Source organism: Panthera leo, chromosome E1, assembly GCF_018350215.1.
Source record: "Panthera leo isolate Ple1 chromosome E1, P.leo_Ple1_pat1.1, whole genome shotgun sequence".
Taxonomy (NCBI): Eukaryota; Metazoa; Chordata; class Mammalia; order Carnivora; family Felidae; genus Panthera; species Panthera leo.
Window position 1 is genome coordinate 55,985,803 of NC_056692.1, and position 16,091 is coordinate 56,001,893.

Sequence of the window (16,091 nt, forward strand, 5' to 3'; positions counted from 1 at the left end):
CGCAGGAGAACCCCTTAGGTGTGCGTTGTCTGCAGTGAATATTTTCGCCAAGGCTCCTGGCGTGTTTTTCTACCTTGTATCCCTCTGCCTTGCCAGTACATTCACTCAGTATTTGAGAAGTTGGGCACTGTCCTTGATCCTGCAAATGTAGGAATGAGCAAGACAGGTTATCTGCCCAGAGGGGTCCAGACGTGTGGGTTCTGAGGCTGAAAGCGGAGGCAGGGCCTGGGTCCCACTCCGCCCCCCCCCCCCTTGCCTGCCCTGCCAACACAGGGCCACGGTTCGCGGTGGGCAAGTTAGAGGGACGAGGGATGCCTTGTGGGGTGAGGAGGGGCTTAGTGCCCCAGTGAGGCACGAAGGGGGGCAGGGGGACTGGGGGTGGGAATAGGCCCACGGACAGAGCGGCGGTGGCTTGGCCGCGGGCAAAGGAGACTGGGCAGCCTCTGGGCCAGAGCTCCGCTCCCTGCACAAACAGTAGGTGGGAGCTCCCCTCCCCCTGCCCCTCTCCCCCATACCTGGGGGAGCCTGTCGGGGGGAGGCTGGGCGGGTGGGTAGGCGCACTGCCTGCCCTCCCCACTTCCTGGAGCCCTGACTTTCCCCAGAGCTCCGCCTCCTTCCTTCGAAGGGAAAGAGGGTCTGGGGCTCAGCCCCAAGCTGCCGCCCTGGCTTCACGACAGCCTTAGGGTGACGGGGCTGGGCTGGGGGTGGGGGCAGCAGTGAGACCTTGGGCCCCGTCACTCCCCCTGGTTACTGTGCACCTTCCTCTCCCTGCCCTGCCACTCAGGCTGGTTGGCTTCTGGGGGACAGTGCCCTCCAGCTGGGCCCTGCCTGCTCTGGACACTCAGGGAAAGTCCAGGCCCCAGCACTCCCATCGGAGCGGCTCTGACCTGTCCCACCTGGGAGCCACAGACGGGGACAGACACGTGTGCCTCCAGAGGAAGGTGACCCCCTCACCCCCAGGGGCTCCTCGCATGTCTTTGGCTCGCACTGTTCAGGGCACCCCCAGCATGGGTGGCCTCACACAGCCCCGGGCCCTTCCCCAGGGTCCTCCCCTTCCTTGTCACCTGTATTTTCCTCCTCATCACACAAGACCGTGTCAGCAGGACCTGGGGCCACTCTGCCACCCCATTGTTAATGCAGGCCTCCCCGCCACATCCCCACCCCCGACAGGCCCGGGCCTGCCCCGCGGGCCAGCCCACTGCCCCCTGCCAGGAGTCCAAATACACCTGTTTACCTTTGGGCCTCAGCCCGGGATGGAGGTGCGCCTGACTCATGACCGCCTCTCCCCCAGCCCTCTCTCCCCTCCCTACCTTCCAGCCCTCCGGCTGTCTTCCTTCCGCAGGTGTGGGTCCCCGGAGCGGAGCCCGGATGGGGGTGGCGTAGACAGTCCTGCCCTCAGCTCTGCAGGGGGCCTGGCCCATTTGCTCCAGGACTGCAAGGTGCTCCGGAAGCCCCGGGACCTTCCAGACACTAGAGAGTCACTGGAGGGGGTGGGGGTGGGGGCCGTCCTGTGGAACAGGATGTGCTGGAGCAGGGACGGGAGGGCCCCCAAGGTCTGAGCTCCTGCCTGCCTCCTCCCCATCACATTCCTGGCTGGGGGACCCATGGGGGAAGGAGGGCAGGGGGAAAGGTGGTGCCTCTGGAGACCGAACGCTTCGGGAAGGCGCTGTCCCCACGAAGTGGTTCAGGGGCTTCTCACCTCAAAGGTGGGGGTCAGAGGAGATAAGGAGCCTGCTGGGAGAGCTTGAGTCAAGGGCGCCAAGCCACACAGCCCGAGAGAGATAGAACCACGCAGTGCAAGTGTGAGCCTGGCAGGGGGGCAATCTGCAAATCTGAATAGGGTTCGAGGGATCACCCCTGAGCGCTGGTTTCCTGGCCGTGGGCGCGGCGCTAGGCTTCCATGGGAGCGTCCTTGTTCTAAGGAAATACACGCTATTCAGTGCTAACAGGGCATCATGTCTGTAACTTACTGGCACATGGCGCGAAATCTATTTAGATTGGGATTGCATTGAATTTATATATAAATAGGAGGTAAATGAACATGGTTAAAAACCCACCCAGCCAAGGGCCAGAGCAGGGATGGATCGGGCTCTCCCCGCAGCCTGTTGCCCCAGGGGAGAGTTTGTGAAGCTCAGCGGCCCAGCCCCTCTATTGGAAACATCTGGAGACCCTTAAAATTGCTGATGCCTTGGTCCGACCCCACCTGTCAATCCAGAGTGTACTCCCTTTTGGCCAGGACTGGAGGCTGATCCTGGGGGTCAATGAGAAGGCTGGGGCCCCCTTGTTCCCCTCTACTGGGGACCGTGGCTAGGAAGGCTGGTGGGGGTGGTGGGGAGAGAGAGGGAGGGGTGAAGGGAGTCTCAGTGGAGGCAGCCGCCTCAGCCTGCTGTGGGGCCGGGGTGGGCTGGCTTCTAGGCTCAGGAAGGCCCCAACCCCCTGGCCCAACAGTGTGTGCGCCCTCCCGAAATATTTGGAATAATTAGCAAGTGAAAGCCGCAAGTTAGCACAGGGAATGCCAGGTTGGCCTAGAGCCAGATTGGAGAGAAGGGAAAGAAAGGGGCTTCGGGAGAAAGGGGTCTGTGGAGGCTGGGCAGGGTTGTGCGAGACAGTGCTCGTTTGTGCCCCGGGTGTGGGAGGGGGCTGGGTGGAGAGGTGGGCTCCAGACAAAGCTGGGGGGAGGGACTGAAAGGTGCCGCTGTGCGTCACCCAAACACACATTTCCCGTGCCTCAGTTTCCCCATTAGGACTCCGGCAGGCTGGTCCCTCGTGGGGGACCCCCCTGGTGGCCTTTTCCTCCTCCAGCCTGCGTTGGGCCCGGGAGGGAAGGCGCCTGGCTGGGTGAGCACATGCCGGGCTGGGGCCCTCTGGCCTCACACCCTGTCCCTCCAGGAGAGGACCCAGGGAGGGTGATGCTGGAGACAGGCCCAGGCCAGGACCGCAGACTCAGGCCGGCGAGCCCGGGCAGGCCCTCGCGGTCAGGGACATGTGAGCGTGTCCCTGGGCATGCTTGGCCCTTGTGAGTCCCCAGGGCCAGGGAGGGGGCTGCGTCTCCTTTGTCGCCCTTTCCCCGGGGACTATGGGTGCAATTCTCCCCATTGTGCAGACTGAGGTGCTGAGGCCCAGGCTGGAGGGGACCCCTGAGGACTGCCTCTCAGCCCCTTCCTCCCAGGGGACACAGAGGTCACGGAGAGTTCATCAAGGGGCACTCTGGAGGCCTTCAGCGCCCCCACATCTTCCTCCCAGCCATTCCCCTCCTCCCAAACTGGCCCTTGCCTTCTCCTAAAGTTGCAAGCAGGTCCATTTTCAGATTTTTAAAAATTTTATTTTTAAAAATGGTTTATTGTAAATAACTTTCCATGAAAAAGGTTAGGTTGCCCCACAGGGCAGGAGGGTGGATGTGGGAAGCAGACTGAGGGGCACAGGGGAGAGCGGGACACTCCCCCCCCCAGCAAGCGCGGGCAGGGATGCGGGCGATCCGTCCCCCCCACCCCCCCCCACCATTCCTGGTCCCAGAGGTTCTAGCAAGCTCCATCCCTCCCAGTTAAGCCTCAGCTACAGCTACACTCACTACATTAGTCTGTCTGTCCCCTCCCCACTGCAGCTCAGCTGCCCCTGCCCCCAACCCCCAGAACCCCAACTCCCCCACTGCTCTCTGCCTTAAAGATTAGGGATTTACACTCTTTGCCCCCACCTCTAGGGATGGGGCCAGGCAAAGACCCCAGAGGCCTTAGAAAACCTCCTTGCCCACCAGGCTCCCCGACCTCATTCCGTCTCTGCCTTCTGTCCCCTCCCCCCTCCTTCCCCAGGCCCAGGGGGAGGCTTTGCCCGGAGGGGCCTCCAGGGGGTTAATTTGCTGTCACCTAATTAGCATTTGTTGTACCTGGGATCTTTCTCTGGATAGAGACCTGGGGAGGACAGCGGGAGAGGAGGGAGAGGTGTCGTAGCTGAGGCACCCAGGGGCGGGCCCTGTACTGTCGCTCCCCAGCCCGGGCCAGCGCCCCTCCACGTGCAGCCCCCACTGTGCGGGGCCGGAGCCCGTCCCTGGGGCAGGAAAGAGGAGGATCAATGAAACACTGTGTGTGCGGCCGGGGGCCGGGGAGGCAGCAGTTCTGGTCCTGGGCCTCGGCTCTCAGCCTCCTGGGCTGGAATCTGAAGGCAGCCCGGGCTGGGGGCCGCAGGGCCTCGTGGGGCCAGCCTCGGGAGACCTGGCCCAGCCCCTGCCCGGGGCGGTAGGGTGTCCGTGGGCCTGTGCCGGGTGGGTGGGTGGGGGGGGGGTGCATTCTGGGCCCTGACGCGGGCACTGTCCAGAGCTGGGGGCGGGGCCCGGCCTCTTACAAGAAGGCGCCCACGCTGGCCCAGTCTTGCAGGTCGGCGGCCAGGGTGGCGTCCCCGGCCTCGAAGAGGGGCTCCGGGGGCAGGCAGCCACTGCCGCTCTCGTCCCAGGGGTGCTGCAGGAAGGACGTGGCCAGGAAAGTCTCGTCGAAATCCAGGCTGTCGGCCACCTGCTCCACCGGAGGCCCCCAGGTCGCGGGGCAGTCGATGTGGCGGCCGTGGACGGTGAGGTCCACGTCCCCGTGCGAGGCGGGGCTCAGCGGCGGGCTCAGCTCCAGGGCCTCCAGGGTGCCCAGCTCGCCGCCCAGCGCGCCGGCCTCGAAGATGGCCTCCCAGTCAAAGTTGCCTTTGAGGGGCTCCAGCTCGCCCTGCTCCTCCTGGGTCAGCAGCAGGGTGCTGGGGGCCCGCGGGACCTTGGCCACCCGCTTGGGCAGCGGCTGCTTGCGCTTGTGCCCCAGCCTGCCCTCGCCCGCCTCCCCGGTGGCCTCCTCAAACTCCCGCAGCAGCTGCTGGGCCTCGGTGTTCACGGTCAGCGGCCCGGCCCACGGGGCGGCGCCGGGCTCCTGCGAGGCCTGGCGGGCGAAGGCCGGGTGGATGTGGACCGGGGGCAGCCGCCGCTTCTTGAAGGCCCCGCTCAGCAGCCGCTCGGCGTACTGGGGGTCGATGCGCCAGAAGCCCCCCTTGCCGGGCTCGTCCTTCTCCCGAGGCACTTTGATGAAGCACTTGTTCAGGGACAGGTTGTGGCGGATGGAATTCTGGGCACGGGGAAGGGAGGGGGAGAGGAGAGAAAGAGGTCGGCTGGGTGAGCCGGAAGGGCCGGCGATGGGGGGGGGGGGGAGTGACTCGTGCTCCTGCCCGCAGGGGAGGAGGGACGGACACCGCGCTCTGACCGGTGGCTCTGGGACACAGGCCACAGGGCACCGGCGGCCAGGAGTGCGGCCGGGGGGCTTTTGTTCCCTGTTGCCGGGATATCCGCCTGCTCAGTCATCCGAGCCCTGAGCCGCAGGGTGGCTCTCAGGGCCACCCCGGCCTGCCCTCCCTCCCTTACCCCACCGCTTGCGGTCTCTGGCCAAAGGCTTCAGCTCCCCCAGGGCCTGGACGGCCATCTCACTCCGCCTGGGCCTGGGCCTGGGCCTGGCGGGCCCTGTTTGTGAAGAGTGGGTGGGTTGAAAGGTGGGGGTGGGGAGTGCTGGGCTGTGGAGGGTGTGAGGGTGTGTGCTCTGAGCGTGTGTAGGGATGAAGTGGGGGGGGATCTGATGCCTTGCCCTGTTTGTTGAGCCCCTGCTGGCCTGCCCTCCCCGCTCGGCCCCTCCCCCCCCCACCCCGCCGCAGGCTATGAGGCCTCAGTTGATTATTACCCAGCCTGGAGCACAGCACTCATTCCTGACGCCCAAGTCCCGAGGCCTAAGCTTCACGGGCTTGGGGGAGGAGAGAAGGGGGGGGGGGTCTCTGCTTTCTCATCGAGGGTACAAATGACACTTGCCCCAGTCAGGGCCCCAGCAAGTGTGGAATGGCCTGGGACCGGGATTCTGCAGCCTGCTCCCGGTGGGTGCCCCAGGGAAGAGTCTGGGCGTTCTGGGGCCTCTCTCTCCAACTAGACCCTGATCTAAAGTGGAAGGCTCATATCTGCTTGGCCTCAAATCACCACTCTGCCTTGTTCATTCCTAGGTGCACAGTCTTGTCCAAACCACGCCAGGGGACAGGGGTTTAGGGCCCAGAAGGCAGAGCAGGTGGGTGGGTAGTGGCCCCCCAGTAAGGCTGGGATGTTTACATGGAGGCTCGGGCCCCTTGGCTGCTCTGTGCCAGGTTCCGGAGACTTGGAACATGAAGCCAGTGAGTGCGGCAGGGAGAGCCCCTGTGGAAAGCACCTGGCCCAGGTAATTGTCCCCCCGGGGAGGTTGACTGAGAGGAGGGGGAGGACAGGAGGCAGGAAACTGAGGAGGAGTTGGGTGAGGGGCCGGGGCAGCAAGGTTACTTTAGGAAGGCCCCGCAGTCCCTCCAGGGGGACACAGCTGGCCTTCACATGCCATGTCCCCCCACCCCCAGCCCACCTCCACTGGCCAGCTGCAACAAGACAGAATGCAGAGCCTGGCAGGGGCCATGCTCCAGCATCCCATCCCGAGTTGGGCCTTGACAGACTGTCCTCGGGCAGGGCAGTGTCTAGGAATTCTAGGACTTGGGACAAAAATGTGTCCCTTAGTCCATCATCCTCTCTTAGAGGACCATGTCCGCGCATAATCTGGCCCTGATCTTTGGGCTGGGTCTGCTGGACGAGCGACAGGTGCTTTCCCCATGAATTTTGGGGTCTGCATCCTTTCTAAAGCCCTTTCAACCTCCTCCCTCCTCTCTCTCTGAAGTCAAAGGGAGGGGCAGTTCCAAGCACTGGGCTCCCTTGAGGTCCTTCCTCGACGGCCTTCCTCCCTTGGGGCCCTGCCTGCACAGCGGGCCTACTCGGCGTGCGGACCTGGGACCTAAGTCCAGTCAGTCCGCCCCGCGTGGGGAGAAAGGAGGTGAGTGGGGAGGGAGCGGCCGCCACCTGCACCTCCCCTACCTGCCAGGTGGGATCAGCGTGGCGGAAGTAGCAGAAGTTGTCCGTGATCCACTTGTAGATGGCCGACAGGGTGATCTTGGTGGCCTTGCTGGCCTGCATGGCCATGCAGATGAGCGTGGCGTAAGAGTAGGGCGGCTTCACACTCGGGTTGGTGGCGTAGTCCACGTCGTCGGGGGGCGGGGCCTGCAGCCCCGGGGGCGCGCTCCGCGACGTGCATGACGACGTGGGCTTACCCGGAGTGTGCGGCTGCCCCAGGCAGGCGGGGTCGGCCGCCAGGGGCGACCCCGGCGCGACCGAGCCTGGCACCTGGCGATAGCCGTGGGGGTCGGTGCCCCCCGGCGGCAGGGCGGGGGCCTTGGCGTTGAGAATGGAGAATTCCTGCAGCCACTGCAGGCTGGTCAGGCTGTCGTCCAGGGCGTCGGGCTCCTCCAGGCCGCCCTCCGGCCCCGCCTCCTCCGCCGCCCCTGCACCCGAGAGGCGTAGCCAGCTCTCCGCCATGTCTGCGGGGACCCTCCGAGGGGGCGGTCAACATCCACGGCTGAGCCGGGGGTAGCCCGCCGCGCTCTCCGGCCCGCTGACTCCCGCGGCTCCAGTTACAGGGCCTCCCGGACGCGCGCTTCCATCCCGCGACCAGGGGGTCGCCTCCTCGGAAGACCAGTGTGGTTCCTGCGAAGGACCACGGCGGGAGCTGAGCACTTTCCCCACCCTCGATGGGAGAGTGTGTGCGAGGAGGGGGAGGCTCCTCTAAAATCGTCCCCGCTGCTGGGGAGGATCTTTGCTGGCCGAGGTCTGGGAAACAGGACCAGTGCCCTGGGGTCCGACCCCCGCTGTGTCCATCTCACTCTTTTCCTCTCCGAGGTTTTAGAGGAGACTTTCTTTACTGGGTATCCGAGGCTATCACCTTCTCCCCCAGAGCGGGAGATCAACCCTCTCACAACAAATGGAAACGGGGCGAGGGAGCCCAGGAGGGCAGAGGCCAGAGACGCGGAAGTCGTCTGATTTTTGAAAAGAGATATTAGGATGGGGGGTAACGGGGAAGGAAGGAAACAGGATAGGAATTACAGGGGGCGAGAAGTAAGTGTCCCCCAAACTCAGATGTCATTCCCGGATCCACCAATTCACTCGAGGACGGATGGGAGAGCGGGCTGGTACAGACACCCTCCCTTCCCGCGGCCAGCAGCCGTCTCAGTCCCTTACCTGGCTCAGAGCGCAGCCCGGGCCAAAGGAAGGTTCTGGAAGAAGTTCCTCCCACCCCCCGCGGCTCTCTGTCCCCAGCTCGAGTGCCTCGCCAGCGCCCCTTGTCGCCCCCCCGCCCGACGGCGCCTCTCTGAGCGCTAGTGGCCCCCGGACCGGCATTAAGTAGCCGCTGCAAAGGCTTCTTCTGCTGCCATGGCGACGCTCCGCCCCCATAAACAGCTTCCGCTGCTGCTATTGGCCAGTGCGTTTCTAAGGAGATCGCGGGCTCTAGCCACTCTCTCTGGCGGTAACTCTCATCGAACTCCCTCCTTCTGCCGCCCTCTCCCGCGCCACCCGGCCCCCCTACCCGCCACCGCGTCCCGGCTCCGCGCATTCCCGCCCGAGGGCCCCGCGCAGGACTCGGAGAAGCGCGCGGCTCTCGCCCGAGGCCCCCGGCACGCCCGCGAGCCGTCCGCCGGCGCAGCCGCGCTCCCGCCCTCGCTCCCTTCCTGTCCCGGCTGCTCCGGGCGTCCACGGCTCCGCGGACCGAGCCGGGGGCGCGGGGGCCAAGGCTGGGGAGGCTGGGAGCCGGCTCAGGCTCGGGAATCGTGTGCTTGGGGTTTCCTTTCCTCTCCTCTGGGCTCACGTTTCTGTGCCCTTTCCCACCCTCCCGACCCTGAGTGTCGTCTGGGTGCCCGCGGGCAGGTCTGACTCTCCGATGCCACCTGCCGCTCAGGCCCGCAGCAATGGCTGCACCGATCCCAGGCACACCAAGGCGAGCAGGGTTTCCCGGTAAGCGGCCCCCTCCCCACCCCTGCATTCGGCAAGGTTCCCGGAAGCTGACTTTCCAGAGGCTTCTGCGGAAGCGCTCTCCCTCCTTTTCAGATAGCTGAGGGAACAAAGCCGGTGAGTGAAACTCACAGAGGTCACAGACTTGCGGAATTCTCCTAGCAGGGTCATTCGCCCCGTTCGTTTCACCAACTTTCTAGTGGCATGGACTAAAGGTAGGGGGACACCAGGGGCTGCTTCCTCCCCTCCTCCTGGTCCCTGGCCGGTCACCAGCTTTCCTGCTCTTCAATTATTGAGGAGCTGCAGTGACGGAAGTTCTCCGGTTTAAGGGTGAGGGTGGGGTGAGGGCTCCATACTCAGGCCTCCGCCCAGAAGCTGGAGGGCAGGGAGTGGGAAGCCCGTGTCCTCAGGGTGGCCCCTCAACTCCCACCTCCCGCGGAGCAGGTCTTTCCCTACCTTCTGCCTCCCCCACTCCGCCATTTGGAGATTCTCTTGAGGAAAAATGTTTGAGTGCTGGAGAAAGTCGGACAGAAACTTTCACAAATGAGCCAAGGACACAGTTAATAGCTCTCCTTCCCTTGTAAACAGTTTTATTCGTTTTAAAGAATCATGCAGCAGTCCATAAATATTGCATCCTTGATGTCCCCACTGTAGTGTGCCCACGAGTGTACTCCAGGGAGTGAGGGGTACACAGATGGCACAAACAGTACACACACACACACACACACACACTTGCACACACCAGGTGTGCAGGTCCTAAAGCAAAGTGATCAACCAGCATGCCAAGATCAGGTGGACAGGACACCAACTCTCCCCAGGTGAGACAGCTCAAAGTGTGCGGCTCTATGCCCAGGAGATGCCCCAGTGCGGGCATAAACTCCAGTGGGTGGAGCTGGGTGGGGAAGGAAGGAAGGCTCCACGAGGCCGGGATCAGCACACCACCTGGAGGCCACGGGGACCTCGGGCCAGAGTTGGCAGGAGAAGCCACAGGCCTCCAGAAGTCCGTGCCCTTGTGCGAGAGGCCAGGCCCCATCCCATCCTCACTGGGCCAACTGCTCATAACACAACTGTCTCCGGATGACGGACTGGGTGCGGCAGGGTCAGGAGCTGCCCTGTTCCCTGATCAAGCTGACTAAAGACCAGCTCCTTTGGATGGGATGTTTCTGCTTGCCTCAGAGCCAAATGAGAACAAAGAGGTAGGAGAGACAGAGTGACAGAGACACAGAGGGATCGGTCCGAGAAACAGGAGCGAAAGGGCCATTTCTGACCTGGGCATGTCTTGATTATGGAACCAAGACCTTAAAGAATCTTTCTGAGCCTCTTGCTGGGAGAGGACCCAGCCTGTGCTGTAAGGAAGGACACAGACCCTCCAGGAGGGGCGATGATAATGGTTTTTCTCTCGGGGCTCCTGGCCACTGTGGCAACTATTTACCTACATCTCCTTCATCTTGGGTAACACCACACGGTGAATACTACCTGCCGAGAGGGGAGGGAGGCTGTGGGCCGCCACCCCCGGCTGAGGGAAGATCCCCACTCCCTGGGGCTTAAACTTCAAGGAAATCAGGCAGTGGGGTTATTGCTCTGACCTCAACCGCAGAAGGGGCCGTAAGGATGTTGGGGGAAAGGACAGGAGTCGGGCCTGAAGCAGCAGGGTCCAGAAGCCCCGGCAGGGCCTCAGAGAGGGGGACATGGGGACTCAAGACAGAAGCTTAGATTCAGGCACGACTCACATATCGTGTCTGTTGGGACAGCAGGCCTTCCCCCCACCAGGGCAGGACCTGAGCCATAACCACTAGGCCGGGCAAGGGTCACCACCGCCTGGCAGTGCAAAGAAGCCACACGGAAGGGGTGAAGGATTCCCCGGGCACGGGGCTCACTTTGGGGTGTTGGAGACGACCCTGAAAGGCTCTTCCAGGGTAACAGTTCCAAATACAAAGACAGGCCATCGTGATGGTCAGAGCCTAAAGGCTCTGTGGTCTCTGGGCCTCATAAATTGCTGTATCTAACTCTGCTTCCCTATCTCATGCTCCACTGAGAGACCACCTTTTCCCAAAGCCAACAGACACATCTGTGCAAGAACTGTGCGGAGCCACCGATGACAACACTGTCCAGAGAGGAGGAACTCCCAGCAGCTTACAGCCCGGCCTCGCTGTTTTAGACTTTTGTTGACATGCCTCGCACGGGGCTGAGGAGAGGTGGCGGGGGTGGGGGTGGGGGTGGTGCATATGATCTGAACCACAGAATCTCTGAATCTCTAAGGAGCCTGCGGGAGGAGTGCCTCCCCCTCCCCTGCTCAGGCTCGGCAGGTCTGGGAGGCAGGGAAGGGTAACACTTGGGGTGGGGAGGCCCCGGCTCCACGTGTGCCACTTCCTGTGGGACTCCTGGGCACCGACTTGCGAATCACTGTTCCACCCCTCTCTCAGCCTATCTCTTCAACTATTGACAAAAAGGGGTGGGGACAGGGACAACAGATAGAAGAACACCACCGGACCGGGCTGTGGTGAGGGAATGTGAGAACATCCGACAGCTCCTAACACAGGTGCCTGGCGCACAGAGGTGGTCAAAGATGTGTTTTCTGAAAGGTCACCTTAGGATGGAGTCCCAGGCCTTCATGAACGCACCTGCTCCTAAATAACCCTCCCGAGGGTCATCACGTAACTGGGGGATGCTCAGATTCGAGGCCTCCTTCCTAAGCACACAGATGCACGAGGCACAGGGGACCAGCTCTGTGACCAGACCAGATGTTCCAGAGACCAGAAAATGCCAGAGGGGTGTTTGTAATGAAGCTGCCAAGACTCCAGGTCTTCTTGGTTGTGCCCCCTAAGGAGAAAAAGATGCACGAGGAGCAACCAGCCCGTGGACCTGAAGGTCAAGGTGGGTACCTTCCAGAGAGTCTCTGCAAGAGGTCTCATGAGCTGCAGTTCACTGAGAGGCTTTGGCCCGCGAGGAGAGAGGAGGCTGCCAGTTCCTTCTGGGTGGGGAAGGGTGGGGATTACGGAGGGCACCGGGCCGGGAGCGGGGGCAGGCTGACCTCCACGTCTAGCTTGCATCTGGGTGTAGAGAGTCTTCGAGGTTTCGCTGAGGACGCCGAGGAGGCCAGCAGTCCAGTGAGGCCGGGATGGAACGTGAGGGTGGCAGGGAGCCCAGGGACGGGCTGGGGCTCTCACACGGCCAAAGGACCCCACACGCAAGGCCTGTCCTGGGGGTCCTCCAGGCTGCCGGAGGGTAAGCGCGGGCGCTGTGTGTGCCGACGACCGACGTTGTCATCGGCCTGCCAGGTGCCTGGAGAAGAGAAAAGAAGGGTATAGGAGCCAGACCCCCGGCCAGGTCCGGATGGGATCTCCAGCAGGATAGCCCAGGAGTTCGGCACGGAAGCTAGCAGGACGCGTGTTACCTGAGACCCCCATGTGTGTGCAGGCCACAGCGAAGGAGAGAGAATCGGGCGAGGTGGGCACCCAGGGGGCAGGGGGCTGTCCCTGTCCTAATGGGCTAGGGACAGTCACGGCCACCATGGACTGCAGAGAAGAACATACAGGGTATTTCTCGTTCTGTGCACCTGCCCTGCAATCCACTTCTGTGTCTTTGTTTTGAAGTTTGCCTAGATGGTATGGGGGGTCGGGCTGAGGTTTTCCCCAGGGCAGGAAGCAGTGGAGGGGAGTGAGAAGAGCGTGTTAATTTGGGCTCGGTGTCAGTGTTTGCCGTGGGAGCCGGGAGGGGCAGGACGGGGCTGGTTGCTCAGCAGGGTGCCAGGGACAGAAAGGTTGGGGGGGGGGGGGCGCGCAGGTGTGACGGGCCCACCTGCTGCTCTTCATCTCTGTCCACCCGAGCAGCCCTCTGGGGTCACCATCAACCCCGGGAGACACCAGCTCGAGAGCCTTGGGGTCGCCCAGGCGGCACCTACAAAACTCTTGTCCTCCCCCAAACCCGCCACGGCTCCTGCACAAGGAGCACCGGCTGCCTGGTCTAGAAGCCCATTCTTGGCTGCTCCGTCCTTTGTGCTCTGTATTTCATCCGTCACTACCTCCTGTCTGTCATCAGAAAACCTGGGCTTCCCTCCTGGCTCATGACTGACGGACTGACCGCGTGCTCCTGGGCGGAAGCCTTGATTCACCCACCCATCGAATGGGAGCGGAGTGCTCTCCTCACAGGGCTGCTGGGACGACAAAACAAGGTGACACGGGAGTGTGCAGAGCAGGGCGCGGCTTGTCCAGGCTGCCGTCTTCTCTCCCTGGGGTCTCCCCTCAACTCTCGTGCTGGCCCCGACTGCCTTTTCCCAGGGGCGCCCTCCAGCGCAGTGCGAAGCTCCCCGTGACACAGAAGCTCCCGGGGAAGACCTGACTCCACGGGGCCCGCGGACCTCCAGGCTGCGCCCCCCAGGTGGTGCCCCCAGCCCGACTGCGGCCACAGTGTGCACCTCAGACGGCGAGGGAACCGCCAGGCCCTCGGCCTCCTCCGTCAGACTGCAAGCTCTCCTGGGCAGGCCCGGCCCTCAGAGGACTCATGCAGGGGACAGGCCGGGCTGAGCCGGTGCAGAGGGAGGGCCCGAGGCTCACTGTGCTCGTGTTTGAGGGGCTCAGCCTCCCGCCAGGGCCCGCCCAAGACCCTTTCACGGCCCGCACACTAGGACTGAGTAGCTAGAAACTGCGTATCTCCCGGAAGTGCCCTGGTGTGATCAGCCATCTAAAGGCTCTGGCGGCAGTGTGCGGAGGGGGGGCCCCTGGGGCAGAGAAGTGAGTGGAACAGAAAATTCGCGGTGTCTCTCGAATCTAGATGGAAGCTGGAGATTTCGATTCCCTGGAGTCTAGGACATGGGCCAAAGTGCATTCTCCTCTAAGGGAGGCTCTCTTCAGTGTGACAGGATGGACAGAAGGCAAGATTGCCCTTTGAGTCAGGAACCCCCAAATACAATGAGTTGTTTGTTCACTTATAGAATTTGGTAGATCTCATACCTATTCCTCAATGTTTATGGGGCAGGACTCCGGAACTGCGGCTGTTCGGTAGGAAAGACCAAAAGCAAACGGTGAACGAGAGAGAAGACACACATGCATGCACAAAATAAAATCCACGCCACCGCCGCCGCCAACCAGCACGCCACGAAACACCGGACCAACAGGCCGCCCTCACTCTGAATTCGCACGAGTGCCTGCCACAGACCACCGCTCTAGGACCCTGAGCCAGGGCCTGGAACCGATCCTGCCGGAATAGACTCAGCACTCAGACCTGAAGGATCTGTTCTCGCCGGCTTCTTAATTCACTCCGTGGCGAGGGGAGGGTTAGCAGCAGTCACGTGGTGCCCTTCCTGCTCCCCCCCTTCCCCCCGAAAGGACTCCGAGGGGCCCTCAGCAGAACCCTGCTGCTGCTCCCGGGTCACATGTGCAAAGGGGGAGCCTCGCTGCAGAGGGCAACCGGCTCGCAGACGGGGCTTCCCGGACACATGCTCCCACTGGGTCCGGCCCTTCAGCCAGAAACTGGAGCTTGTTGACTGAAAATCTGTCGTGGCGACAGATCAAGGTGCCTTCCCATTTAGAGGATGGGAAACAGGAGGGCAGAGAGACCTCTAGAGGTAGATTTGGGGAGCACACTTAGGGGAATTCTGCACACCCCTTTCCCAGCTCTACCAAGCCCCTGATTAAATGTAGGCGCTCTGACAGTTTGATTGTCTCGTGGAGTTTCCAGGGGAAAGAGAAACCTAATTCAGATTTCTCCTTCGTGTCTAGGAAATATGAAGTCTCCTAGGTGCATCTCAGCCTCGGGTTATGAGGCTTGAAGACAGGAGGAAACTGGATTTCAAGTTTTTGCCGGTATTGCTGTGCTTCGCTGGATATGTCCCCTCCTGCACGCTGCGGTCATTTAACAATGTATCTCTATTTCCACTAACAAACCCAAATTATGTTGGCTTTTTTCCCCCCCTATCACCTACACTACCCAGAACCTTATCACTTACTCTACCCAGACTTGTCACTGGTCCTCTGGCCACTACGTTGCCACCTGCGTGGTATTTCATCCAATTCCTTGGAGCCACATCCACTCAGCATGGCTTCACGGTCCCAACCTGCTCACCACCTGCACCAGTCAACTTAGGCTCCCTCCCCTTGAGACCTTTTAGAACACTCTCAGAACATGCCACCCCCTTGGTCTTGGAGCCCAAGAAGGCCCAGAAGCTTCTTAGGGGAAGAAGGGCTGGAAGGCCACGGGTGCCCTCTCAGTGACACTCCCACAAGTGGGAGAGGAGTGGTGAGGACGGGGACCTGCGTGGTCTTCGCCACGGGCCGGGTCTCCCGGCAGAGCACACATGAGCATGGGGAGCGTGGCATGTGGGGCGGGGAGAGCGCGGGATGCTCCCCTTGGCTCCGCTTCTCATCAGCCCTCCGCGACGGGAGTGGCGCCACCCGGAGAGGGAAACCGACTCGAGCAGAGACCAAGTGCCTGAGAAGCTGTCCTGGTGGCCGCAGGACACGGAGCTGAGCCAGCCTGTGGGTATCCCAGAGGATGGTTTGGACTTAACAGCTGAGCGCGAAGAGGCCTATTTATTCCACTGGACCTACCAAAGCGGATACTCCCGTTATTAATCCAACAGATGCTTCCAGAGAGTTCCCCAGCAGGCTGCTACCAGTGTGATGCTAACGGTAGAACCAGAGGAACATCTGGCCGAGAAAGCAGATGCGCCTTCCCTCTCCTGTAAGAGCCCTTGAGACCTGTGGTGAGAGGGCACAAGGGGCCACCTCACGTGCCTCTACCTGAGTCGCTCTCCCGACAGGCGTCACGGGCATTTGGCTGCACGTCTGGCTTGGACTGTGAACCTAGCTTAATCCCAGCGCGCTGGCTCTTGAGAGCACCATAAGGAACCCCGGGGGTCCTTTCGGCTTCCCGCAGTCCCGCAAGTGGAATAAATATCAACAAGCAGGTTGGCCAGAGAGAGTCAGGAGGCGGAGGGAGCGGAAGGAACAAAGTCAGTTTCCACCAGCATGGTTGGCTAAAACCGTGCCTGGCAGCCCCCTCTGCCAGAAAACGGGGGTGAGGGGGAGCCCCTCGAGGGAGACAGGAGCCTAGCAGAAGGATGGCTGCTAGTGAGCTGCCACAGACACAGGGCAGAGAGGACAGAGATGTCATCATTCCCGACTCGTGCCCCAGGATGCCAGTTCAAAACGACTCCTCCTCATAATGCTTGCCACAGAAGCATCCCCGTTTTTTGTGGAACAGGGACTCATCTATTTTGACAAATATTTTTTTCTCAGGAAATCTC

At 62.0% G+C, this 16,091-nt stretch overlaps 2 protein-coding genes and 1 long non-coding RNA gene across 9 annotated transcripts in view; 1 reads left to right on the forward strand and 2 right to left on the reverse strand.

The window, feature by feature from the left end:
• Window positions 1-3,498: 3,498 nt before the first annotated feature.
• Window positions 3,499-8,184, reverse strand: FOXJ1 (forkhead box J1). The gene is made up of 3 exons (XM_042916955.1): window positions 8,081-8,184; window positions 6,884-7,549; window positions 3,499-5,087 (listed from the first exon to the last, which is right to left on the reverse strand). Exons 2-3 carry the CDS (start codon window positions 7,379-7,381, stop codon window positions 4,332-4,334), a joined length of 1,254 nt encoding a protein of 417 aa, XP_042772889.1. The 5' UTR covers window positions 7,382-7,549; window positions 8,081-8,184; the 3' UTR covers window positions 3,499-4,331.
• A 1,237-nt stretch (window positions 8,185-9,421) lies between these two features.
• Window positions 9,422-16,091, reverse strand: part of RNF157 (ring finger protein 157) — a 96,097-nt gene continuing 89,427 nt past the window's right edge. For 4 of the 5 annotated variants that reach the window (XM_042917254.1, XM_042917248.1, XM_042917253.1 and 1 more), the window contains one exon: window positions 9,422-12,130. In XM_042917254.1, coding sequence (XP_042773188.1) covers window positions 12,012-12,130 — 119 coding nt within the window. In that variant the 3' untranslated portion in view covers window positions 9,422-12,011. Of the gene's footprint in view, window positions 12,131-13,797; window positions 13,839-16,091 lie in introns of all 5 variants that reach the window. The other variant, XM_042917251.1, reaches the window with a different exon arrangement.
• LOC122207258 lies at window positions 11,637-16,091 on the forward strand. Of its 3 annotated transcripts, none has more exons than XR_006196735.1 (7): window positions 11,637-11,722; window positions 12,127-12,295; window positions 12,887-14,359; window positions 14,566-14,649; window positions 15,213-15,321; window positions 15,426-15,526; window positions 15,606-16,091. It is a non-coding gene; the product is annotated as an uncharacterized LOC122207258 (long non-coding RNA). The 3 variants fall into 3 exon arrangements; XR_006196736.1 differs by having other exon boundaries at window positions 12,887-13,019; window positions 13,126-14,359; window positions 15,426-16,090; XR_006196734.1 differs by having other exon boundaries at window positions 15,426-16,090.